The 26,798-nt window shown below is 51.5% G+C and overlaps 1 protein-coding gene across 1 annotated transcript; it reads left to right on the plus strand.

The window, feature by feature from the left end:
* The first annotated feature begins 3,292 nt into the window (after positions 1–3,292).
* LOC131560469 (aryl hydrocarbon receptor-like) lies at positions 3,293–23,837 on the plus strand. The gene is made up of 11 exons (XM_058809211.1): positions 3,293–3,361; positions 3,430–3,617; positions 14,287–14,393; positions 16,796–16,885; positions 17,737–17,845; positions 18,075–18,205; positions 19,463–19,665; positions 19,751–19,860; positions 21,123–21,264; positions 22,005–23,553; positions 23,652–23,837. Exons 1-11 carry the CDS (start codon positions 3,321–3,323, stop codon positions 23,805–23,807), a joined length of 2,826 nt encoding a protein of 941 aa, XP_058665194.1. The 5' UTR covers positions 3,293–3,320; the 3' UTR covers positions 23,808–23,837.
* The last annotated feature ends 2,961 nt before the right edge of the window (positions 23,838–26,798 follow it).

A 26,798-nucleotide genomic window follows, 5' to 3' on the forward strand; every position in this document is an offset into this window, starting at 1 on the left:
GGTCTCCTCATCTCCTGTGTTGGACCACCCTTGTCATGCTGCTTAGTCCCCTGCATCATCTCTGCCAACCTGAGCCTCTTTTCCTCCTCTGCTCTCCATCTCCTCCAGAGACCCTCCCGAATCCTTTGGAAAAGATGTTACCAAGCACTTCAAGAAGCTCAGCAGCATTGAAGGGTCTTGATGGGAGTGGAGGCATCTTGGGGATTTGGGCTCTCCAGCAGCCTCCCAGGGGAATTTGGGGGAGGTGGGTACCAGGCCATTGTAACCTCTCTGGGATGCAGAGTGGGGAAGGTCCAGCCAAGCTCCGCTTGGGTTTGTCACTGGCTTGTCCTTGTCGTCCTCTTTGCTCCACGGTGCTGTGGGACAGAGAAGGGTTGGGGTTCCCCCTGTGGTTTTGCCAAAACAGTGGGAAGGAAAGGCAGGAAGGGATGCGGTGACCACTGGCTGCCTCTCCACTTCAGACCCACTTGATGCCCCTCAAACCATTTTTTCTGCAGCCCAGAGCAACCACTTTGTTGAATTCTCTTCCTTTTCTATATATGTAACCTGTAATGTGAATGAATTGTTTTTTCCCCACCATGAATGCAAAGTCTTGCAGATCCATCAGGGAAACCCACAAAAAAAAGCAATGACTGGGGAGGGTGGGGATGATTTGAGACCACAATGACTTGCAACATTGGGTCAGAGAGACCAGAGTGCTCGGGGACATTCACACCTTCCCCTGATGCACCCTGAGCATCACATCTGCCTGGCACACCAGTGTTAGGTATTTACAGATCAAATTAAATCAGGTAATTAGTGCAGGGCCAGCAGCAAGCCCACATGTCCTGGTGTAGCATGGCCTCATCTCCCTGGGTCTCTTCCTTCATGCCCAGCTTTGCCTCTGCTCATGGGGCCTGGGAAAGGTCAAGCTCCTCTCTGCAGGCTGGGAGCAGAGCAATGCTGAAACGTGCTGGACCACTCCGAGGTGGCTTCGAGGAGCACCTTGGATGGGCAAGGAGTTGACTGGCCATGACCCAGATCCAAAAAGCAGCAGGATGGACTCTGCTCACCAGCCTCTGTTGTTCTGGCACTGGTGAGATGGTTTTGGGGGCATACCAGGGGCTCCCAGTGCTGCCAGAGATGGGCCTTGGGGTGGGGCACTGCTGCTTGGGGCTGTGACAGTCCCCCCATGTGCTCTGATCTCTCTGTACCTCGTGGCTGTACAGATAAAGTCTGTTCTAGTGGCAGCGTCTCATTTTCTGCTCTGTGATTTCTTTGTGCTGCTGGTGGCAGCTGGAAGGTGCTGAGGAGAAAAGAGCTGTCCATAGCCTGTGTTTGGTGATGGATTAAAGGGTGATTTGCTTCGTGCTGATGTCTGTTTTGATCCGAAACTGTGAGAAACCACTGCTCACTTTGAAAATTTAAAAAGGTTTATTAAGCCTTGACAGAAATACAACAAAGGACTACATAAGGGAAAATTTGCAGTGCTGGGAACTGCCCCTCGTGTATAACATTGTGGCTGGTTTGTCTTCAAGATGGATGCTCAGCCTTTTGTACACCTGGGGGTTGCATCAGCCAGCCCTGGCCCTCCCAAAGTCTGTCAGTCAGCTCTTCCTTGCCATTTATCAGTGCAGACTGCTTTATAACTGGATTGGGGGTCAGGTGTTGCCATGCTGCACCCCCTAAGCACCAAGCTTTTCCATTCCCAGCTGCCCCATGCAAGGGACACATGTGCAGCCTTCTTTGTACCTGTCCCAGACAGCCCAGGCTGTCTGATGGCAACAATACAGGGGGGAAAGGGAACTGTGGGGAGAACAGAGGGCATCTAAACCACAATAACATAATTACACATCACTACAGCCTTTCTGAATATTCACACAATAGTTATCCCTTAACTGCGAGAGCCAATCATCTCATGATCCATCTATAGCAAAACCATGTCTCTCCATTTCTTCCTTGACTGAGCAAGTGCTGGGAAAAGCCCAAGCACACACCTGGTGCTGGGTGTGTGACACTCTCGTCACTGTCCCCAGCTACTGTGGGCATGCACGGCAGCAGAGGTGTGACAGTGTCCCCCCTTTGCACCCTCAAACTGCCCTGTGGGGTTGTGGGACTCACAGGCAGGGTTACACTCGGCATTGACACACGTGGTTTTAAATATCCGACTACTAAAAATTATTACAGAGATGCCTCTGCCCAAAATAAGGTGTAAACGACACCTTATATGAATGCCAATAGCATGGATTTTTATTTAACAGCAAGCGTGAGGGCGGGGGGGGGGGGGGGAAGAGAGAGGGAAAAGATAGGAGGGTGGAAAGTGACTGCAGACTACATCCATCGAGTGAAGGGAAAGAGTTCAACACACCTCACATCCATGGGGTTTATATCCTGCTGAGGCTAGGTGGGAACATCTCCCTGGGGCGGGGAGCTTCACACTGGATATAACTGTGCATCACGGGACACCTGGGGACTCTTTACACCTTCTGAGATGTCGCAGCTGTCTACAAGTGAGAGTAGTTAAATTAATTATGGCCCATCAGTCGGGATGGGCACCTTCAGCTTGTGTGTGAATGTCCCCGGACTTAGGAACAGGAGTTCTCACAGCTGAGCCACGACGTGAGGGAGAACATTGGCATGATAAAGCCTTACTGCACATCGCAGGATTTGCCTCTTATCAGCCTCTTCCCTTACCCGCAAGCCTCAGGTGTGCGCCCTTCTGCACCTGGCAGAGCACCAGGGGGATTGTTCGAGCCATCAGCACCCACGGCCCGGTCCGCACCTCCCCTCAGCGCCCCAAATCCCCACCTACAGCCTGCAATAATCCCCTTCACCATCCCCACGCACAGCCCTCCACGCCCCAAATCCTCCTTTATCCCCCTTCACCATCCCCACCCACAGCCCCTTCACCATCCCCACCCACAGCCCCTTCACGCCCCAAATCCTCCTTCAGCCCCCTTCACCATCCCCACCCACAGCCCCTTCACGCCCCAAATCCTCCTTCATCCCCCTTCACCATCCCCACCCACAGCCCCTTCACGCCCCAAATCCTCCTTCATCCCCCTTCACCATCCCCTCCACCTCCTCGTTAACCCTCGCTATCCCTCCCGCCCATCACCCTTTCCCTCCGCCAGCTCCCACTCCCCCTTCAGCCCCCAAATCCCTTCTCAGCTCCATCATACACCAACCCCCCGCAGCCCCAAATCCCCGTCCATCCCCCGTCTCCCCCCTCGCCGGGGGCGGGCCGTTCCCGTTCCCATTCCCGCTCCCATTCCCGCTGCCCCTGTCGCTGCCTCTCTCCCTGAGGGAGTGGCGGGCGCTCGGGCGCTGCCGGCCCGGCCATGTACGCGGGCCGCAGGCGGAGGAAGCCGGTGCCGCGGGCGTGAGTGAGGGCGAGGGGACCGGGGCAGGGCTGAGGGGTGTCCCCGCTAACGCGGCTCTGCCCGGCAGGACGCGACCGGGCCCGGCCGAAGGCGGCGGCTCCAACCCGTCCAAGCGGCACCGGGAGCGGCTAAACCGGGAGCTGGAGCGGCTGGCGGGGCTGCTGCCCTTCCCGCCCGACGTAGTGGCCGGACTGGACAAGCTCTCGGTGCTCCGCCTCAGCGCCGGCTTTCTGCGTGCCAGGAGCTTCTTGGGCGGTAAGGGATGAGTGCCTTCCCCGCTTCCCCTGCCGCAATTCTCGCCCGGAGCTCTGTGCTGTCCCTCCTCCCTCACGGCTGCCTCCTCCTACAGCCCTGTCACCCCTCCCGGGATGTTGTTGCAACCAAAAACTTGTTTTCTTTACCTCCCAGAATCGTGCCTTTTTTTTTTTTTTTTCCCGTAGTATTTTGGGGTTTCCTCCGCACTTTCAGGAGTTTCGTGTCGATCCCGCCTCGAATTTTGTGGGATTTTTTTTTTTCCCCCCTCCTCGAATTTTGACGGGTTTCCCCCACTTGAATTGTGTGGGTTTTCCGCCCTCGAATGTTTGTGTCTCTAACCGCGTCAATGATTTTTGTTTTGGGGTTTTTTTTGTTTTTTTTTTTTTTTTTGTTTCCCATTGAAATTGATCCCCTCCTTCCGCCTTGAATTTTGTGGGACTTCTCTCTTCTCCTGCAATTTTGGGTTGGGTTTTTTCCCCTCGAATTTTGGGTTTGGTTTCTCCCCTCCCCGTCCCCCTTGGATTTTGGGGGCTCCCTCCCACCCTTATTTATTTTTTCCACTTCAAATTCTGGTGGGTTTTACCCCCTCGAATTTTGTGTCGTTCCTGCTTTACACCTCTGGAATTTTGCCGTGCCCCCCATGAATTTTGTTTTCCTCTCCCCCGCGAGTATTTTGTTCTTTACCTGCCCTAGAATTTAATCTTTTTACCCCTCAGAAGTTTGGTTTCTTTCCCCTGGAATTGCTTTCCCCCCTTTTCTAGCCAACATTTCATTGCTGTGCCGTCTTCAGCTGCCGGGCTGGAGCTGTGTTCCACCCTGCCGTGGGATCAGAGGGGTCTGGAGGGGTGAAATTGATTATTTGTGGGTTCTCCTGAGGTAAAATTCTGTTTTTAGCGGGAGGGTTGAGGCAGAGCCAGCTCATCATTTACCGTTCTGAGAGCGTCTCATTCGTTCTGGGTCCTTTTTCCCCGCCTTGTCGTTCCACCTGGTTTAATTCCATGACACCGATTTCCAGTTTGTCCATCCAGTTTGGATGGCTTTGAGGCAGGTGTGGCAAAGAAGGAGGAGAGCTTCAGCCTTTCAGATGCAAGCAGAGATTGCAGACCAAGCTGAGTCCTTTGTGATGCTTAATACCAATTAAAAAAGAATCCTTAAATGGAACTCTGGGCAAGCTTATCAACAAAATAATTGATTTTAACCGACTTTATTTATCTATCCACCCTGCTTGAGTGCTCCCTAAGATAAGATTTCAGGAAAGCAAGGACAAAACCTGGGATGTGCTGCCATGGATTGTGAGGAGAAACAGCTGGAGCAGGTCTCAGGTGTTGCCCATGATTGCTGACAGCAATTCACCCAGCAGGTGTATGCCAGCCCATCCCCAGCCGGAATAAATAAATAATCATTGATTTATTAATTATTAATCGGTTTAATAATTAACAGCACATAATGTTACTTCGCCATCTCGATTTATGCGTAGCTGATATGTGTGGAAGTTTGTATGGGCTTGAAGGTCTTTGAGCTTTATAAGGATGTGTTTTTCCCGAGGACATGAGGATTTTTATTCTTTCTGTGGCCCCAAGGGAGCTGTGCCTGCGTGGGGGCATCACTCAAGGCCTGCAGTTCAGCAACAGGAATCGGAGGATTTAAGGCTGCTCAGTGTTGTTTTATCTCTGGAGTGGTTTAGGATCATCAAGCACTGCCTGTGCTGAGCGGGGTCATTTACCCAAACAGACCCAAAACATCCCCCAGCAGGCTGATGTGCTGTGTGTTGGTGGCTCTGCTGCCAGCCTGGTGCCAGCTTTCTGCAGGGCTTTGGGAGAGCAGCGGGCAGGAGCATCCTCTGTGTGATTGTGGGCTGATTCCACTCCGTTTTTCCCACTCGCATCTCTCCAGTTGAACAAAGCAGGAAGCAGCTCAGTGCCAGCTGTGTCCGGTGGTTCGGGGGGAGGTGGGATCTCAGCCAAGGTCTGCTCCTGATCCACGCCAGGTGGAAGAGGCTCCCTTTGTGATGGGGCAGCAGTGCTGTCCTCTGTGAGATTCTCAGGCGCCTCTCCCTTCCCTCATTGCCTGACTTTGCAATCCCAGGTTCACACAAGTGCTTCCTTGCCATGGAAGAGGTGAGCATAGGAGGGATGGAGACGCTGGGAGAGGTGTCCTGCTAGGGAGCAAGATACCCAGCCCATCTGACATCCATCCTGCTGGAGAAGCAGCACTGACCAGAACCCAGCACCTGGACTAGAAGGGCCAAAAGGAGCTGAGGTTGCTTCCAAGCTGAGGGTCCTATCCAAACATCAGTGCCAGCTGATTTAAAGGCTTGTCTGTCCTCCTTTCCCATCCAGGTTTCTTCCCTTACAGCAGTCCTCCCAAATGCCTTGTTTCTTCTCCGCCTTGGTGTCACAGACATATTTTATGGAAAATCCTTTCCTTAGGATTTTTCCTCCTGAGAAGCTGAGAAGCCTCAGGAACAAAATGTAAACATTGATTGTCTGCTGCTGTGGAATGCAACAGGTGGATCTGTGATGGGTCTCATGTTGGATGTTTGTAATTAATGACCAATCAGCCCAGCTGGCTCAGACAGAGAGTTCGAGCCACAAACCTTTGTTATCATTCTTTCTTTTTCTATTGTTATCTGGCCTTCTGATGAAACCTTTTATTCTATTATTCTAGTATAGTTTTAATGTAATATATATCATAAAATAATAGATCAAACCTTCTGAAACATGGAGTCAGATCCTCATCTCTTCCCTCATCCAAGAACCCCTGTGAACACCATCACACCTTGGCTCACAAGTATTTTTAATTCTCTTTCACTGCCTTCACCTTCCTCCCTTCTCTGCTGGAGGCTCTTTCACTCCTGGGGTTTGGTGGAGGTGGGGCTGTGCTGCAGGGCCCCTCCCTGTCCCCTCCCAGCCCGTGCGCTGCTGTCACTGCTCCAGGGGGTGCACAGCTTGTCACACCAGCTGTGTGCCAGCAGCTTATCCCGGTGGTGGTGCCTGGCCGGGCTGCTCCCCTCTAATCCCTCCCTGTTCCACCTCCTGGAGCAAGGGCCAAACAAACGCTGCTGGGAGAGGAGGAGGGGTCCCTGTCTTTTCCACCTCCTTCACCCTCTGGAAATGGAGAGAGAAGGAAGGGTGCTCCAGGGGAAGGTTTGCTGTCTTGCTCTGCGAGAACATTTCTTACCAAAAAAAAAAGATGCTTCAAAGGCGCCTTGTGGTGTGTCTGTCAGGTGCCATCTCTGTGTCTTGGGCCACTTGAACTCCTGGTGAGAGGCCAGCTGGTAGATGTCACAGTGGTCAAGGGCTCACTTTAGAGAAGCATCTCTAGCAGTTTGTTCCTGCAGAGTGCTGGGAAGCTCGTCCGAGCTGTGCTTCCCATCCTATAGCAAGACTGGCCCTTCTGGTGTGTGAGTGTAGCCCCTGCTGGGCACTCACCTGTCCCTGGGTGTCCCCAGGGCGCCCTATGCCTGTCACAGCCCTGTGCCTGATGCTCAGTGATTCGTCTGTGGGATTCCTCTTGATGCTCTGAATCAAGTCGAGGGTTTATTGTCGCAGACATTTCTCCACAGAAATCCTTTTCTTTCATATTTCTGTGTCTTTGGGAGCCAGAGGCCCCGAAGAGAAGGTAAACAATTGTTATCAGCTGCTGGGGAATGCAACAGGAACACCTTGATTGGCTCATTTTCTATGTTTATAATTAAGGGCCAATCATCAGTGCAAGCCAGGGGACTGAGTCCCTGGACACAACTTTGTTGTGGATTCTTTTCTATTTATTCTTAGCTTAGCTAGCAGCTCTGCAAACCTCTCTCTATATTCTATTAGTATAGTAATAATGTATTATATATCATATATTAATAAATAAGCCTTCTGATCAAGATACAAGATTCACCGTCTCTCTCTCACCAGCAGCGGCCCACTCAGGTCGCTGTAATAGTTTATGAGCTGTAGGAAGAGGTCAGTCTGTGGTGCCAGGAGCAGTTTGAACCCCATAGCAATGGGCTAGGCCTGCCTTGAAGTGGGAATCCTCAGGGGATGCAGATGCACCTCTGCCTGTGTGCAGCATCCTGCCTGGCTCTCTGTGCATCACTGGGAGGAGAGGGGGAAACACCTCACAAACTTTTGGCTGCACAGTCTGTGATTGTGGGTCAGAGTTGTTCTGGGCTCTGTGTGGGTTTGAGCTCTGCATGGGTCTCTTCCATACGGAAGCTTAAGGTCGTGTATCCAGAACTTAAGCAGTTTTTCTCTCCCATGTCTTTAAAAGATAACACTCTTGGGGTTGTTGGGGGCTTGGGATTTTCCGAGAGTCCTCTTATAATCGTTGGTGGCTGCTGTAGGATCAATGTGCAGCCTCCGGGCTCAGCCTCACCCTTTGAACTGCGATATGAACCCAGATTGTTATTGCTGGAGCTGTGGTGATCCCAAAAGTGCCTGAGCTGCAGTCAGGTCAGGCTGGAAAAGTGCTTTTAATTATATAATTATTACAGGCTATATGAGCGTGCCCCTGAAACCTCTGCCTAGGGATGAGGGCTCGAGATGGGGTGTGTGGGACTAAGGCTGCTCATCCCTTCACTTGTGAGCCTTTCCTCCTCCTGAGCTGTCAAACACAGCAGAGAGCTGTAGCAGCGAAGCCTGAGGGCTGGTTTAAGAAAAACAAAGCCTGGTCCTGTGATCACTGTGCTCTCTTAATTGCCTGGGTAATGAGCTGACCTTGGAGGCGCAATTCAAGGCAGAGAATTCTTGTGACTTCCTTAGGCAGGCAGTTTTCCCGCTGTGTGCTTTCCTTGCCAGGTGTTTCCCCCTGACTCTCAGGGAAGCTGTTGGGGCTCACAGCAGGCTCCTGGAGGCTGGCAGGGGAGCAGGACTGGGAAGAAACCCCAGGCTGAGGCTTTGGGCTGGGATGATCCTTCCTGGTCTGGTGGAAGGGGTCCCTCTCCACAGGAGGGGAGGGGAACCAGGTGGTGTTTAAAGTCCTTCCAACCCAAACCCTTCTGTGATGGACACTAAAGCTCCTGAGGGAGGAGCACTGGGAGAGGGAGGCTTCAGACAGTTGGTGATGCTGCAGGAAGAAGGAAAATCTGTCAGGTCCTTGTCATCTTTGTCCTTGTTTCAACTCCTGCACGTGCTTTTCTCCCTTTGAGACCCAAGTGACACAACCAAAAGCTCCATGTAGCCAAGGCCTCCTTGGTTCTAGAAGCGCAGTGAGGTCTTTTAAGAGGCCATCCATTATTAACCACGAGTGTGGTTCTTGGAAAGCAGGGCATCCACACCATTCAGGCAGGGATAAATAATGCATCTGTTTAATGAAATTTTTGCCAACAGGGAACTGTGGCAGGTCCGAAGTTAAGAAAAACCCCGGTATCCATTATGAATTAACAAATGGAAAGTCAGGAACTGTTTGCGAGTGGCTGGAAAATGGGATTTGAACAGCACTGATGAGAATCCAGCTGATGGTTCAGCAAGGCAGGAAAAAGATGGCTCTGATGTCAGCAAACCTGTGCCCACTTCCCTCACCATTTACATGATGTTTTCTGAATTTCCAATATTTTCTCTCTTACTAACAATAAAAAGTAGGAAAAAGCAATGTTGAGGGGGTTATTTGATGTGAGCAACAGAGCTGCAGGTCCCTCTGCCCATGAGCAAGGAGAAGCTGGAGAAGTGGATGGAAAAGGGAGATCTGGAGATGCACTTGTGGGAGTAGAGACTTTACTGTGAGGTAAGACCAGTTCTTCAGGGGATTGGCACAAATCACAGAAGGAGAGAGGTGGATAAAAGGCAGTTTTGTTAAGAAATCAGTCAATCCTTCCCCCAGAGTGGTTTGTGCACTCTGGGGTGTTTGGCAGAAGGTTTGTAGGGAGCATCATTACCAAAATCCTTCTCTGTTCCGCTCTGTCCTCACTGTCTGCTCAGTCCTTCTCCTTCATCAACACCTGGAGCAGGTTTGGGATCGAGTTGTTTTCATTTTTCTCCTTTGCAGTCATTGGCTGATGGAAGCCCTGCTCCCACCAGGAGCTTTTGCTGTGTGGAGGGAAGGGGCCTGGGAGATATCCTCTCAAAAATGTTAATTCCTGCTTGGTGCTGCAGGGATTTCCCAGGTCTGCAAAGCCCTGGCAGGTTCAGGAGTTCACTGGCAAACTCTGTAGGCAGTGAGGTGTCCCTGCAGCGCCACATGAAACAGATTCCCAGGCTCAAGCATCTAGAGATGGAGCTCTTTGTGGCCAAATAGCCTGCAGGGCCTGGCAGGAGCTGTTTCTTGGAAGAAATAGCATGAAATTTGTGCAAGCCTTGCTGCTTTCAGGTGACCAGCTTCTCACCTTTCTCACCTCCAGCAACAAAGGTGTTGTATTTGAGGGGTGCTCAGATGAAGGCAGAAATGATGAATCTGACTGTGTTCTCAGAAAGCTAATTAATTATTTTATGGTGCTATATTATATTAAAGAATACTATACTAAAAGAATACAGAAAGGATACTTGCAAAATGCTAAAAGGATAATAATGAAAACTTGTGACTCTTTTCAGAGTCCCCACACAGCTTGGCACTAATTAGCTCATGGATGAAAACAATTCACATCAGAATCTAATGAAACAATCTCTAAACACGTTCCACACGAACAAAACAGAAGAGAATCAAATAAAATAATTTTTTTTTTTGCTCTGAGCCTTCTCAGCTTCCTAGGAGAAAAATCCTGGGCAAAGGGATTTTTCCAAAGAATGTGAATACCACACAGACGTGACACTGGTGGCCAGAGGGAGGGAAAGCCACTTCTCTCGTTTTTATTCTCTTTTTTCCCTGCAAGTGCCTGTCCCCAGTTGTGCAGGAGGGGCAAAGGCTGCACCTGGTCTTGCTGCCGTGGGTGAAGGAGAGCCCTGTGCCTGGGATGGATCCCCTTTTCCTGGTCCCAGCTCTAGGCAGGATGCGCGCAGCAGAGAGGATGTGGCGGTTCCCGGGCTCCTTCTGCTCCGTCAGCCTGATGTGCTGTGACAGTTCTGCTGAATTGCTGACCCCAGGGGCTGCACGGGGCTATTTATGGACACACAAAGCTGGGGGACACCGGGCAGGGTGCCAGCCTGCTGTGGCCACAGCCAGGAGCCTGTCCTCTTTGGGGAGCCTCCACTGGAATTCTGATTTAACCCTCACACCCTGGTGGTTGGATTGTGTTTGGTGGCTGTCTTGGTTTGGAAAGGCAGGAGCCTCCCCTGAAATGGAGAATGTAAACCCTCCCCACCCCTCCCAATTGCTATAAATTTTAATTTAAGGGGCTCCCAAGTAAAAATATGGGAGCAGAAATAACAGTTCTTTAATAGGGAAGAAGAAAAGTAAAAGGATGAAATAAACAATGAAATACACTAGGACAACAGTGACAGAGTCAGAACCCAGCCTGACACCCTGTGGGTCAGGCTGTTGGTGGCAGTCCCATTGGAAATGTGGCTGCAGCCCTCCTGCAGTGTCAGGGGTGGTTCTGTTGGAGCAGGGGGATCTGTAGAGAAGGATGTATTCTTCCTCTGGAGATCCAGTGGAAGGAGAGACAGCTGCTGTTCCTCTGGGGAATCCCGTGGAGAAAGCCGTGCTGGTGTCTCACAAACCTCTGGATTATATCTGGGTAGCAATGCTTGGCTCCTCCCTCTGGGCTCACATCTCCCAATGGGATGTTCTAGTTCTTATCAGCCATGCAGTGACATTCAATAGTCTGTTATCAGCAATGTCCCCTCCCCAGGGAGGTGTGAATGTGGTCACTCAGAGAGAGAGATAAAGCAAACTGCCCACTTGACAAAGGTAATCTGCCAAACAGATGGGAATGGAAAACATCTTGCATTGCAATCTTCAGCAGTGGCAGACATCCCCACAGAGGACACAGGACTGTTCTCTGCTGTCAGTGTGTCTCCTCTGGCCCCACAGCCCAGATGCTGATAGCATAGCCTGGTTTTAGGCAGTGGTTGAGATGAAGATTTCTGTTTGCAGGGGTGATATTGAGCCATTAAACCAGAGCCCTGAGCAGAGGGCAGCACTTTTAGCTGCTCTCCTCTCAGCCACGTTTATTTTTATATCTCACCTCCAGCGCAGCAGGCTGGGAGCTCACAGAGGAGACCTTTAATAATTCATAGCTCCCACATTTCACTCCCAGCAATCAGAAAAGCGAGCTGCTGGAAGGCTGCTGGCACAAACCTGCTCCTTCCACGCCACAGGGCCCTGCCTGGGTGTTGTGGCCTCTCTCATCCCAATGGCCTGTTCCTCCCTGAGGTTTTATGTGTGCTCCAGTCTGGACAGGGGATCCCAGGGGTCCCTCGGGGTGTGAAAGGGTGAGGCCACAGCAGCCTGTGTGTGTGTCCACCCCAGCTGGCTCGGGCCCGACCCACAGTTGTGCAAGCACTGCTGTAACCTCAGTCCTGGTGTCAGCCCATCCCTGGCCAGCTCCTGAAATAGCCTGGGCAGGCTGAGCTCGGGGAGTTCTCCAGAGCTCCCAGAAGCAGTGGGATTGCTGCTGTGTCAGGTGTTTTCCTGTAAGTGTCAGAACTGGGCTGTGCTTTGCCTTTGGTTACAGAGCAAAGTTGATCTTTGGGATGGTCCTGTGCCTTAGTGGAAGAACTTTGTCCCCAGAGCCTGACTCTGGAACATCTGCCTTTTGCAGCATCTGAGATCCTTCAGGATCAGCTCTGTGCAGATGGAGGAGCTGAGTTTCAGCAGCTGCTTCAGCACAGCCCAGGGAGAGCAGAGCCTGTTACAGAGCCTGGCTTTGTTTATGTGCTGGTGGCTGTTGCCTGCTGACTTGCTGTCCTATTGCTTCCAGAGTCCACTTGCTGCTCCCAGGGCAGCCCTCCTCCTGTCCAGGAGCTGGCAAAGGCAGATCCAAGAGAGCTCTTGCTCCCTCTGTGAGCTGGCAGGCCACAGTGGTGCTGCAGCTGGCGTTTCACATCTTTCCTCCCAGATCCCAGTGGGAGCAGCAGGTTTACCAGCAGCCAAATGCTGTCCTCTGTCCTCGTGGTGCTGGCAGGAGGCTTCCCAGCTTTCCTGTGAGTTCCTCTGGACGGGCCTGTCATGCACAGGCTTGTTGTCATCTTACCCGTACACTGAAATATCCCCAGGAACTGTTCTCTTGGGGAGTACAGAACAAAATTTAGGGGCACATCCTTCAGCTCAGCTGAGTGACAGATTCCCTCATGCGCGTGGATTGTGTATGGACCACTATTGGATCTCTGTGTCTGCATCTCTGTGTTTTCTGTGGGTTTTTTTTTTTGTTTTTTTTTTTTTTTTTTTTTTTTTTTTTTTTTTTTCCCACTGTGAGCTGTGGCTTGCCTTAATTTGGTTGAGTAAACCCACTGGGTTCCTGAACTGTAACGAGACACTGGCTGAGCTGTGTCCTTCAAAATGGCACATTCCTGATGCTGGGATTTGCTGCAGTGCCTCCTGTGCAGGGCAGAGTTCTGCTGCTGCTGCCAGCATGTGCCCAGGTGGTCAGGAAGGCCATGCTGTGGCCACAAGGGCAGGGCAGTGACTGTCCCCTGGGCTGAGCATTGCTGAGGCCACATTTTGAATCCTGTGTTTAATTTTGGCCCCTCACAGTATGAAAGACATTGAGGGGCTGGAGCATGTCCAGTGAAGGGAACAGAGCTGGGGAATGGACTGGAGCACAAATCTGATGAGGAACAGCTGAGGGAGCTGGGAAAGGGGGTCAGCCTGGAGAAAAGGAAGCTCAGAAGGGACCTTCTTGTTCTCCACAACTCCCTGACAGGTGAGGGCTGGGCTCTGCTTCTAGGGACCAAGGAACAGGACAAGAGGAATGTGACGGTGTTCACAGGGGTCTCAGGTTGAGGGAAGAGACGAGGACCTGACTCCATGTTTCAGAAGGCTTGATTTATTATTTTATGATATATATTACACTAAAACTATACTAAAAGAATAGAAGAAAAGGTTTCATCAGAAGGCTAGGCTAAGAATAGAAAGGAAAGAATGATAACAAAGGTTTGTGTCTCGGCTCTCTCTCCGAGCCAGCTGTGGTGTGATTGGCCATTAATTAGAAACAAGCGCATGAGACCAATCACAGATGCACCTGTTGCATTCCACAGCAGCAGATAATCAATGTTTACATTTTGTTCCTGAGGCCTCACAGCTTCTCAGGAGGAAAAAGTCCTAAGGAAAGGATTTTTCGTGAAAGGTGTCTGCGACAGAGGAAATGGCCTCAAGCTGTGCCAGGGCAGATTTACTTTGGGTATTGGGAAAAACTTCCTCACAAAAAAAGTCAGGCATTAAACCAGGCTGCCCAGGACAGTGGTGGATGCACTGTCCTGGGAAGTGTTCAGAAGACCTGTGGATGTTGCACTTGGGGATGTTGTTTGGTGGTGGTCTGGGCAGTGCTGGGGAATGGTTGGGCTCCATGATCTTTCCCCAACTTTAATGATTCCATAATTCTATGATTCTGATGCCCACCTGGCTTTAACTGCTTTTTACTTACAGGATGTTAAAAGAGGGACAAAAGGAGTGGGGGGGGGGGGAAAAACCCAGACTGAAACAGTTGAGGGGTGGGGAAACATCCTGTTAAAATCAATCTTGTGAGAGGTGAAGCAAAGGGCTGTGACTGCACAGCGCCTTCCCCTGCACTGTCCAGCCTGCAGCATTCCAGCTGTTGTGGCAGTGTGTTCCTGCAGCACTGATGTCTCTTCCTTCCCTTTTCTTGGTGCAGTTGCTCTGAAGAATCCTGGTGCCAAGGAAGCCCAGAGGGACGGAGCCTGTGGCGCTGGACCAGCTCTGGGCTCAGCAGCAGTTCCAGAGGGTGAGCTGCTCCTACAGGTTAGTGCTCCTCACAAATGCCTTCACGGGATCTTCCTCTTGTCCCTCTTCCAGCTCCTTTGAGTTGTACCCCAGAATAAGGCTGTTCTTTCACTCATGGCAGGTGATTTGTGATTTCATGTGGTGTAGCTCACTGTGCTTCTCACTGGGCAGAAGTTTAAGACCTCCAAAGGTCCCTAGGGCAGAAACTGTTGCTTCTTCCCTGCTTTTCCCATTATTCCCGGAAAAAGTTGCCATTTTAAAATAGTCCATATGTAAGGAACATCTTGCTGGATTTCTGAGCATGGTGATTTGTATTTTGTGCTTCTCTGCCCTCATGTCTAAGTGTGCCAAAGGTACAATGTGAAAACCAAGCTGAGCACGGTGCTTGAGTACAGTTTTCAGTGTGGGCACACTGATACTGACTCTCTGTGTCTGGTGGGAGAAGTGCTAAAGCCTGCCTGGTTAATAACCAGAAACTTGAGGGTTTTCCCCTCAGGATATAACCAAACTGCTCAGCAGGGCTTGCTGGGGGTTGATGTCCTGCTCATCAGCTCCTCACACAGTTGGGTACTGTCCTTTTGGAGGTACCAAACAGCATCTGAAAAGCTGGTGGAGCTCTCTCAGGGTTCTACCTATGGGACCCTGGATGTGGCAGGAGCTCAGAATCTGTCTCTGTACCCCCTCAAGGAAACATTCCTCCATGCTTACAAACATACTTCCGCCTGCTCTGTCACCTCTGATGGCCAAACTTCCTTTGTTTCTGATTCTTGCCCTTTCTTCCTCTGAAGCTGCTCAAAGGGTTAAAGTGCATTTGGCAGCACTGATTAACCTCTGCAGCAGATTCCCACACACTGAGACCAACCCCAGTAAATAGAGAGAGTGTTTGTGCCTGGAAAAAAAGGGAAGGAGAGGGGGGAGAAACTCTGACCTGGACAATGAAACAGGAGTTGGCAGCAACAATAGCTGGACTTGGCTGGGACTCCATGCCAGGCCCTAATTAATGCTGATGTCTGCCCATTATGAAGTGGGGGAAGCAGGCCAGGGCTGGCTGCTGTGGCTTCCCTGCCAGGTCAGTGCTACAGGATGGTTTTGGCTCTTAAAAGCCACAGCAAAAGAGCTGCCCTCCCAAACTGGTAGGGAAGCTCCTCTGCCCCTTCTAGTCTTCTGCACGTGTAAAGGACACTGTCATCCAGCATCCTGGTCCCTTCTCACGTGTCCTGTCCTGCTGTGGGGTTTTTAGCTCAGGGAAAACACCTAAATTACTTCCTCAATTTATGAAACCGGTAGCAATGAGCCCCTCTTGGGTAAGACAGAGGCTCTGATCAGCTCAGCCTATTCCTGCCAGGAAGCCCAGTGCTCCCTTGAATATTGACTTTGCAATCCTGGAGCCTGAGGAGTGGATGGAAGGGCCAGTGAACTGTGAAATGTCTAAGCGTGCAACATTAAAAATGCAATGGAAACTTCAGATTGATGGCTGCATTTGCTCTTCTCTGTGCGGAGGGCTTGGGGCTTCAAATCCACACAGGCACAACAGCTTTGGGTGTTTATTTTGTGAAAACAGAGCACAGCATTCAGCCTAAGGGGGGTGGGGTCTGCATGAACCAGGTAGTGTTACAGAGAAAATGATCTTGGAGGTGGTGGTGATCTTAGAGGGATTTTCCAACCTAAATGATTCTGCGATGTATTGGCAGAAAGGAAAAGGTGCTCTGGGGTCACCCAGGGATTTTGTAGTTTTCCCCCAAGTTCAGGCACCAGACTCAGCCTGAATTCCCTGCTGCTTTGGAAGAAACTGGTTTTTCAGAAATCAAGATTGTTTTTGCTGCAATTTCAAATCCAAACCTTTATGCTTTAGCTTTTGGCTTTTCCATTTCCACTGGTTAAGGCCCTTTCAGCACTGAGGAGGGAATGGGCAACAGAGACAACACCTTCCTTGGCCTTGCTCCTTGCCCAGGGACAGTCCAGGCTTTCCATGGTCCTTCTCCAGGCCACTCCTCTGGAACCTGGGATGGCCACACACGACAGCCAAGGCCCTCAAGGCTGTTGGAAAGGCTCATTTCCACCAGAATGGACCTGTTCCCCAAGGCCCTTAACGCTGTTGGAAAGGCTCATTTTCACCAGAATGGACCTGTTCCTGATGGTGTCTACTTCCGTACTGCAAGAAGTTCAGAGGCTTTTATCTGCTCCCTGCACAGGATGAGGATAAATGTCCAAAGCTGAGTGGGAGTCAATGCTCCCAGGATGGAAGCACAATTTTTCATCAGTCTGGATTACGATATTCCCAGGCAGCTATGTGGAAGAGCTGCATGAGCTCAGAGAGGCCATCTGTGGTGGCTCAGCTGCCTGCTAGCCAGGCTTTGGGTGTCCTGCTGTGGAAGTGAACTGGCTGTGGCCTGTACCTGCTGATCTCCTCTCTCCCACAGGCCCTCAATGGCTTTGTGCTGGTGGTGACATCAGAAGGGCTGATATTTTACTCCTCGCATACGATCCAGGACTATCTGGGATTTCACCAGGTTGGTGGGACTCTGACTCGCTGTGGAGAGCCAGTTTTTCCTTGGTGGTGGTGAATAGCCCCAAATTCCCTGCAGGGAGGAGGCTCTGCAGGGATCACAGGCTCTCAGGGAGTTGTTTGGGGCTTTTCCTTGGGAATTTGGACCCCGTGTTGTCAGACGTGGTCACTTGTAGGTGACAAGGGACTTCATCAGCCCATAGATACTTTCCAGCAGCCAGGGGGTTCATGGCCATGGGGAGATGTCTGGGCTTCCTTGCCCAGTTTGCCTGGGACACCCACTCAAATCCTGGTAAATCCCACAGGGCTCCAGCACTTTGGGCACCCAGGTAGCCTGGAGGAGACACTAGATCATATTTGCAGGGAAACTGTGGTTTGGTGTCACGCACACACAGCTGGCTGTGCCCAGCACCTGGGGTAGATGGCACCTGTCCACCTGGGCTCAGGGAGCAAGTCCCAGGGCATTGTTCTCTTGGGAATAGTGTAGGGATGGGGTGGCCTTGCTGCTATTTTGTTCCAAAATCCATGTTTTCATCTAATTTCTTAAGCCAGCACTAGGATTTTGACTTATGGGGATGTCAGAGGGAAGCTGTATTGGCTCTTTAAGCTTCTCAGGGGAGGAAGTCAGGCCCAACATGGGCAAGGAGTCCTTAAAGCCAAATGTGCTGTCTGTTCCCACCACCATCAGTTCTGGGGGAAAGTTTCCAACCTCATTTAGCCAGGGACCCATTTGAGCACCGGGGAAACTGGGTAAGGTGAAACCATCTGGGGCCATGGCAGGCTGTTCCCAGGTGGGACATGAAAACTGGCCCTGGGGACAGGCTGCAGAGCTTACAGATGGTGTGTCCCCTCCAGACAGATGTCATGCACCAGAGTGTCTTCGAGCTGATCCACACCGAGGACCAGCCGGAGTTCAGGCGCAACCTCCGCTGGGCCCTGGACGCTGGTGAGCCCTCTGCAGCAGGTAAAGGCAGGCTGCCATCCTGGATGCCACCAGGGATGCTGGGACCCCAGCTGGCTGTCACCACTTGCCCCCATGTGGCTCAGGCCACGGCTTCGTTCCAGTGTTGTGGCTTTCCCCCCCAGTTGCTGTTGCTGTGCTCTACGAACAGCTGCAGTGCCCAGTGCTGGGCACCTCCAGCCCTCAATGGGGTGAATTCTTACTTGATTCTCTCAGTCCCTCTCTTCTACAGCAGGGAAGAGTCTTAGCTCTTCTGCTGGCATCTGCAAGCCGGATCAGCTGCCCCCAGAAAACTCCTCCTTCCTGGAGAGGAGCTTTGTGTGCCGCTTTCGCTGCCTCCTGGATAATTCCTCTGGCTTCCTGGTGAGTACAGACCCTCCGCAGCAGGAGAGGGGCTGGTGCACCACAGAGGGTCACACCAGCACTGAAACCACCCCCTGGAAAGATCCTGTGCTCCTTTCTGCCATGTTGTCTTGGTTTGGAAAGACAGGAGTCTGCTAAGGAAGGCAGGAGCCTCCCCTGAAATGGAGAATGTAAGCCCTCCCCACCCCTCCAAATTGCTATAAATTTTAAATTAAGGGGCTCTCAGGCAAAAATATGGGAGCAGAAATAACAGTTCTTTAATAGGGAAGAAGAAAAATAAGAGGATGAAATAAACAATGCAATACACTAGGACAACAGTGACAGAGTCAGAACCCAGCCTGACACCCTGTGGGTCAGGCTGTTGGTGGCAGTCCCATTGGAAATGTGGCTGCAGCCCTCCTGCAGTGTCAGGGGTGGTTCTGTTGGAGCAGGGGGATCTGTAGAGAAGGATGTATGCTTCCTCTGGAGATCCAGTGGAAGGAGAGGCAGCTGCTGTTCCTCTGGGGAATCCCGTGGAGAAAGCCGTGCTGGTGTCTCACAAACCTCTGGATTATATCTGGGTAGCAATGCTTGGCTCCTCCCTCTGGGCTCACATCTCCCAATGGGATGTTCTAGTTCTTATCAGCCATGCAGTGACATTCAATAGTCTGTTATCAGCAATGTCCCCTCCCCAGGGAGGTGTGAATGTGGTCACTCAGAGAGAGAGATAAAGCAAACTGCCCACTTGACAAAGGTGATCTGCCATACAGATGGGAATGGAAAACATCTTGCATTGCAATCTTCAACACACGTGCAGCACGTGCCTGTCTCAGCAAGAGACTTTCCCCTGTTTTTCGTAGGTTTGGCCTGTACCTACAGCCTCTCCCTGTGAGTTTTGTTCCTCTCCTCTCAGAAATGCTGAATCTTGACCAAGCAAGTGCTTTTCTCCCCTGTGTTTAGTTTTTTCTGTTGAAACCGTGTCTTCAAATCAAGTAGGTGGTGGTCATCCCTCCTTCTCTCTGCACTGGAGAGCTGTGGCTGCCCCATCCCTGGAAGTGTTCACGGCCAGGTTGGAGAAACCTAGGATAGTGGAAAGGTGTCCTGGCCCATGGCAGGGGGATTGGAATAAGATGATCCTTAAAGTCACTCCAAAGCCAAACCATGCTGTGATTTGATGATTCTGTTCACACCAACTCTGTACACAGACATCTTCCTTTCCATGTAGCTCTCTTCCTTCTCACTTTTCTGCATGACACTGAGCTTTTCTTCTCTTCCCAGGCTTTGAACCTTCAAGGCAGGCTGAAATTCCTTCATGGGCAGAAGGAAAGGTCTGAAGATGGCTCTGTCCAGCCCCCCCAGCTCGCTCTGTTCGCCATCTCCACACCCCTGCAGCCGCCTTCCATCCTGCAGATCCGAACCAAGAACATGATCTTCAGGACCAAGCACAAGCTGGACTTCACCCCCTTGGCGTGCGATGCCAAGTACGCTGCAGAGCTTTCAGTGCTCCATTCCTGACATCCCCCCCAGCCTTGCCCGTGAGCTCGCTGTGCTCTCTGTGTCTCACAGGGGGAAGATCGTGCTGGGCTACACCGAGGCGGAGCTGCGGATGTGTGGCACGGGCTACCAGTTTGTCCACGCTGCTGACATGCTGTACTGTGCTGAGAACCACGTCAGGAGTAAGAGTCCCCTCCCTGCTCCCTTGTGCTGATGAGTGGGCTGGGACTGGGGCAGCTCTGTTGGCTGTTCTGTCAAGCCCAGTGGCTCTTTCCCCACAGGATGCTTTGCTGCAGGGAGCTCGGTGTGGAGTGCGGCGAGGGGTGTTCAGCTGTTCACAGGGGTCTTAGGATGAGGGAAGAGATGAGGATCTGACTCCATGTTTCAGAAGGCTTGATTTATTATTTTATGATATATGTTACAATAAAACTATACTAAAAGAATAGAAGAAAGGATTTCATCAGAAGGCTGGCTAAGAATAGAATAGTGATGCTGGCAGGGGGGCTATTTACAGACCACGAATGAGACGGGGCTGCTGTGGAAAGCACCTCGAGCTGTTTTATTTTTCAGCATCAGTCTCATTACATGATTATGACAATGGCAAGATGCCAGCAGCTCACATTCTAGGCAGCAGACACAGAACTTAATGTTACAACTTACTTTGTGAGCTTCTTGACTAATCACACAAAGCAAAAGCACATTGACAGTAGTCTTCTCCAGTCACCCTAAGCACACGTACCTTTGGTTAAAACAATGCTTGCTGCTTTCAAATACAATACCTACTTATAAGCTTTAAAACACAATGCACAGAGCTCTATTATTAAGCTTTAACCTTCCTAATATCTAGTTTAGATATGTCTAGTCTGCTAGATAAACTTTCTGTAGCTTAAAGAGTTATTCTAGACAAGCGTTAATACACAGACCTTTGTTCTATTTGCCCTTGCTTTCCTACAGTTTAAGTAATTTTTCTGCTGACCTTTCTCATGGCTGCTGCTTAGCTCTAATCACAGTTCTGCTGTCTCTGCGGCCTGCAAAAACTTTCTAATTTTGTAGATTCTCACAGAATAGGAAAGAATGATGACAAAGGCTTGTGGCTCGGACTCTCTGTCTGAGCCTGCTCACTGTGATTGGCCATTAATTAGAAACATCCAACATGGGCCAATCACAGATCCTCCTGTTGCATTCCACAGCAGCAGATAACCATCGTTTACATTTTGTTCCTGAGGCCTCTCAGGTTCTCAGGAGGAAACGATTTTTCCTTAGGATTTGCCTAAGGAAAGGCAGAGGGGACTGTCACAGACATCTTTTACGAAAAATCCTAAGGAAAGGACTTTTCACAAAAGATGTCTGTGACAGTCCCCTGTGCCTGCCAGCCACGCTGCTGCCGTTTCCAGCTGGGAAGTGCAGCGTGCCGTGGTGGCAGCAGTGGTGCTTCCTCCGGCAGTGATGCAGACGGGCGAGAGCGGGCTGACGGTGTTCCGGCTGCTGACCAAGGACAAGCGCTGGAAGTGGGTGCAGGCCAACGCCCGGCTCGTCTACAGGAACGGCAAGCCCGAGTACATCGTGGTCACACAGAGGCCCCTCGTGTACGTGCTGGGCTGGCGTGGGCACAGCCTGCCTTTCCCCATGGCTCTGGGGTGTCCTGAGCAGGGCAGCGTGTTGGGTTTGTCCTTTGTTGCTGCAGCTGTGGGATTCTGTGCTTGGCGCTGTTCAGCCGCATCCCCGTCTGCAAGGCCAGCCCTCAACAGGGGTGATGCTCAGTCATGCTGCAGATGTTTGGTTTTTTGTGTGTGTTTGTGTGTGTGAATGCATGCTGGCTGGAGCAAAGGGGCTTTGGCTTGCCGGGATCACAGCTGCCCATTACAGAAGCACTTGTGTGACGGTGTTCACAGGGGTTTTCAGGTGAGGGAAGAGACGAGAATGTTGACTCCATGTTCAGAAGGCTTGATTTATTATTTTATGATAGATATATATTACATTAAAACTATACTAAAAAGAGTAGAAGGAAAAGTTTCATCTCAGAAGGCTAGCTAAGCTAAGAATAGAATGGAAAGGAATAGAAAACAAAGGTTTGTGGCTCGGACAGAGAGAGAGAGCCAGCTCTGCCATGACTGGTCACTAATTCCAAACATCCACACGAGACCAGTCACGGATCCACCTGTTGCATTCCACAGCAGCAGATAACCATTGTTTACATTTTGTTTCTGAGGCCTCACAGCTTCTCAGAAGGAATAATCCTTAAGAAAAGGATTTTCACAAAAGATGTCTGCGACACGCTTGTGGGGTGGGTTTGTGTCAGCCGCAATGTCCTCTTCCCGCCCTGCAGAGATGAAGAAGGAGGAGAGCACCTTCGGAAGCGGTCCATGCACCTTCCCTTCACCTTTGCTACAGGAGAGGCGCTTCTATACCAAAGTTCTCATCCTCTCCCAGGCTTCCCTGACCTTTTCCAGAGCAAAGGGAAGCTCAGCAAGTCCAAGAAGCCCTCCTGCAGCCACGCAGGGCGCTCCCAGAGGAACGGCATTGACCCCAGGTCTCTGCTGGGTGCTGTGATGCAGCAGGACAAGGCGGTGTACACCTCCCACTCAGCTCCCATTCCCAACCCTTCCTTCAGCAGCACTTTCCAGCTCAAGGGTGTGTCCTTGCCAGGTGCAAGAGGGGATGCCCGGAGTATGGGCACAACTCCAGCTTCTTCAAGGGGCAACGGCCTCCAAGAGAAGCTGCTGGATTTGCAGCAGGAGGACCCTCTCTTGGCCACCATGGACTTCCTCTCAATTAAGAGTGACCAGAGCTGTTCCAACGAGCTCTTCAGTGCTTTGGAGGGCCTGGGCTTGAATGCTGAGGACCTGGGGCTCCTGCTGCTGGATGAGAAAATGGTGATGGTCAGAACGGAGCCAGACCAGTCCCCATCCCTGAATAACAGCCTGGCCAGCAACCAGATTCTTTCCCATGTCCCCAGGCCTCCAGTGGATGGGCATGAGGGAGGGCAGCAGGTCTGTCCCCTGCCAGGCACGCCCCCCAGCCCGCAGGGAGGCCCTGCTCCGTGCCACATGCAGGACGAGGACTCGGGGTGCCACCTGGCACAGCGTGCAGGGCAGCCACGCACTGCCCTGCCCCAGCCCCACACGCTGCTGTGGGAGCAGCCCCCCAGTGCTGTGCCAGGGCTGCTCCCAGAGCTGGCTGAGCAGGAAGAGCTCTCCAGCGGCTCCCAGTGGAGGCCAGCTGGGGAGGAGACTGTGCTCCACTCCTTCCAGCCAGTGCAGGGCACCCCATGGCACAGCGCCCCCGGCTCAGCCCCGGGCGCTCCCTGCCCGCAGGAGCCACCCGGGGCCCAGCAGCTGCAGGGAGGCTGCTCAGTCGTGCAGCCCCTCCAAGAGGATGTCCAGCAGTCCTTCTGCCTGCCCAGCCAGTGCCAGGACCACGTGGCACCGCCCGGCCAGCCCAGGCACCATCACTTGCTGATGAACGGGCTGTGTGGCCCCGGCTCTTCTCCACAGCCCAGCCCTTGGCAGGACTGTGTCTGCCCTCTGCTGCGGGCTCCAGCTCAGCCTGGCGTTCCTGGCCTCAGCAGAGATGGGATCTCCCAGCCCCAGGGCTGCCTGGGCCCTGGGCCTGGCCTGCCCCTACAGCAGTTTCACCCGGATGGATTGTGCGGCCTGGATGCTGCCGGCACTGGGGACTCCTGGCAAGAGATGGCTCCATACCCCAGGATTTTTCCCCCTTTCTACCAGCTCATTCCCGAGAAGCAGCTGAGCTCTGTTCTTTCCATGCCCCAGCACTCTTCCCCCAGCTCAGCTGCAGAGCACTTTGGGAGCATCAGCAGCCCTCTGGAGACACTGAATTCCTATGGGACACGGAGCCAGGAGGGCAGGTACAGGGTAAGGGCCTTGCTCCCTCTGGGGCTCAGTGTTTTCTGCGCAGGCAGTGCTGATAACCCCCTGCAAAGCTCCTCACCGCTGTTCTCTCTCTCTCCTAGCCCCACAGCGGCTCTGGTTTGCCCAGCTCTGCCATGGGACTGCCCCAGGACCATCCAGTGCTGGGGGGAAGCCTGGCACTGCCCTGCCAGCCTCAGCCCCGGGCAGAAGTGCTGCCAGATCCCCCTCACGCCTCCACGGGGGACTTCTATCTCTAGGAGAGACGGGAATGGACAAAGCAGGACTTTTCCCTGGGGAAGGAGCTGCCTTCAAGCTGCAGAAGACAAACCTTCCCTGCTGCTGGGCGCATCCTGACCGTGCCATTGATGTCGGTTGCTTTGGCTCACCTGGGGTTTTTTTCTCAACTTCCCACCATCCTGCTTGCTGTGCTGGTGTCCCTGGTGTGGGGAGGGATGGCAGCAGGGCTGGAGGACAGATTTCCCAGGGCACTAGAGCAGGCTGAGCTGTGGTTGCAGGTCACCCCATGGGTGCAACCAAAGCTTCACCAAAGCTTTGTATTTACAAGCTGTGCATGATCCAGCATGGATACCAGCCTCATGAAAACCTTTCTGTGTCTTTCCTTAGGACAGGTTTTCATGAGGCTGGTATCCATGCTGGATCATGTGTCTTTTCATGTGTCTTTTCACTTCTGGTATTAAATTTCCTGCCGTCCCTGCCAGGTACCTGTGGCCGTGGCCATGCTGTACAGATTTGTTGCCTGTTTTATAAGGAAAAGGAGCCTTGTGTGGTGTTCTTGTGCTGCTCTGGTCCTTCCCCACCCCAGCTTTCCCAGTGTGCCAGGTGTTCCCAGTGTTTGGGATCCGGGTTAGAGCTCCTGTGGCAAACACCCTGGGCTTTGCTGTACTGTACAAGACATGCTGAGATTGGCTGCTAAAATGATTTTCTCTGGGTGCTGGCCTCAGGTGCCCTCAGACTTCAAGTCTCAAAGTTTTCAGTTAAAAACCAAAAATTTCAATAAGATAAAGAAAATAAGTATAATGCTACTTAATTGTAAGTACTGAGAGAGTAATTTTTTCCCACAGAAAAAAAACAAAACCACAGCCCATGTGTGTGTACATAATACAAGTTGACAGATTTATTTTTATGCCGCTCCAGTGGACGGAACAAACAACCTCTTACCATCCCAAAGCAGCATCCTGTGGAATGGGATGAAAAGGTTGTTTAAAGACCAGAAACATGGTGACCCTTTAAGAAACCTGACAAAGCCCATCCCGCCTCCTGCTCGCCCAGCTTTGCATTCGTGTGAATTCCTTTTGGTTTTGTTTCAATAAATGGTTTTGGAGCTCCTCTCTGATGTTTCCCTTGCTGGTTGTGTCTCTTCCCAATCTGGAGCACATCAGGGTTTGCTAAATGCAGCATTGGAGCTCAGGCCTTGCCACTGGTGACCTGAGATGGAATGGGTTGGATTGGAAGGGATTCTGAGGAGCACCTGGAGCCTTTGGGATGCACACAGTCCACCATGGATGTTTGAAAGGGATTCAGAAATCTGACAGAGAAAGGTAAGTGTATTAAAAAAAAAATAAGTACAATATTTATATATTATAGTAATGTATAATACATATGTATATAGAGTTGCATGTAGATACATTGAAATATAAAGTATGTGTATTTATAAAGTGTCTGTATGTAGTTTCTAGTACGTAATAGAAAACATCTTTTAAGACAAATGAGCTGATTCTTTTCCCCTGCACTAGAAACTAGAAAAAACACAGGTTTCTTTGCTCTGAATGCTGAATTGTCCAACATTCCCACCCCTTCGTGGCACCTGCTTTTTCTTAGCAAAACAAGGCAGTTTTGTAACGTGTCTGAATTTTTGTTGGAGATGTGCTGGGAGCGTTTGATCTTTTATGGTTCCTGTGCCCTCCTCTGCTTTGTCCTCCCTGTTCCCTCAGAGGAGCCGGCTCTGGGCAGCCCCACCTGTGCTGGGAGGGATGGAGAGATGGGACCAGAGCATCCCTGGGGCTGCAGCTTGCTGACTCCAGATGCTGAGCACAGCCTGCCCACTGCCAGGCTTCCTCCCCGGGCCAGGTCCTGGATGTGCCGGCAACCATTCCGTGACCATTCCTGCCCCGATGGGTACCTCCTCTTCCTTGCCATGCATCAAGCCATCCTTTCTGTGCAGGGAGCTGCTCTGCTCCCAAAGTAGGCCGGCACATCCATAATTTACGCCCATCCTCATGGCAGCTGCTGCCTGTCTTCCCCCGGGCCTCGTGGCATTGATTGCTGACGCACCAGGGAGCCTGGCTGAAGGAAAACTTCCTTCTGCAGCAAGGGAGATGCCTCTGTTCATCACCCCAGCGTCTGCAGCCTGCCCTGAGCCGTGGTGGTAAGAAAGGGGAGTTGGGCAGCTGTGCATCTGTGCTCTGGTTTGAACATCTGGAGGGAGCACGGCCCCATGGGGCAGATCAATCCCCGAGAGCTGGATGAGGCCAAGGAAGGTGTGAGGAAATGTGACGGTGTTCACAGGGGTCTCAGGTGGAGGGAAGAGATGAGGATCTGACTCCATGTTTCAGAAGGCTTGATTTATTATTTTATGACATATATTAAATTAAAACTATACTAAAAGAATAGAAGAAAGGATTTCATCAGAAGGCCAGCTAAGAATAGAATAGGAGAGAATGATAACAAAGGCTCTGTCTTGGACTCTGTCTGAGCCAGCTGACTGTGATTGGCCATTAATTAAAAACAACCAACATGGGCCAATCACAGACCCACCTGTTGCATTCCACAGCAGCAGATAATAAATGTTTACAATTTGTTCCTGAGGCTTTTCAGCTTCTCAGGAGTAAAAATCTTAAGGAAGAGATTTTTCATAAAAGATGTGTGCGACAAGGAAAGAATTTGGACAGAATCATAGAATATCCTGAGCTGGAAGGATCACTGAAGTCCTGGCCCCACACAGGACAGCTCCAAGAATCCCGTGGTGTGCTTGGCTTTGGGGATGTTTGTGTAGCTGTAGGCTCAGCTCCATGTGGGAAAGGGCTGTGGTGCTCCTTGCAGCGGGGTAAGATGCACATATGGAGGGGCAGCAGGAGGAGAGCAGAGGGCATCTATTGCTTGCCTCTTTTCCCTTTGCCTTCCTGCCTGCTGTGTTCGCAAATGCCAGCCAGGACAGGGGCCTGTGAGACACAGCCTGAGGCAGAAGGGGGCTCCTGTCCTGAGCCAGCTGGGAGAGCTGACATCTGGTT

This window comes from Ammospiza caudacuta, chromosome 8 (genome assembly GCF_027887145.1).
Source record: "Ammospiza caudacuta isolate bAmmCau1 chromosome 8, bAmmCau1.pri, whole genome shotgun sequence".
Classification (NCBI taxonomy): domain Eukaryota; kingdom Metazoa; phylum Chordata; class Aves; order Passeriformes; family Passerellidae; genus Ammospiza; species Ammospiza caudacuta.

Excerpts from the sequence above, each read along its gene's own strand:
- LOC131560469 (XM_058809211.1), top strand. The coding sequence starts at position 3,321 with ATGTACGCGGGCCGCAGGCGGAGGAAGCCGGTGCCGCGGGC. Across the intron at positions 3,362-3,429 it reads AGGAAGCCGGTGCCGCGGGC|GACGCGACCGGGCCCGGCCG; the intron begins GTGAGTGAGGGC and ends TCTGCCCGGCAG. Across the intron at positions 23,554-23,651 it reads GCCAGGAGGGCAGGTACAGG|CCCCACAGCGGCTCTGGTTT; the intron begins GTAAGGGCCTTG and ends TCTCTCTCCTAG.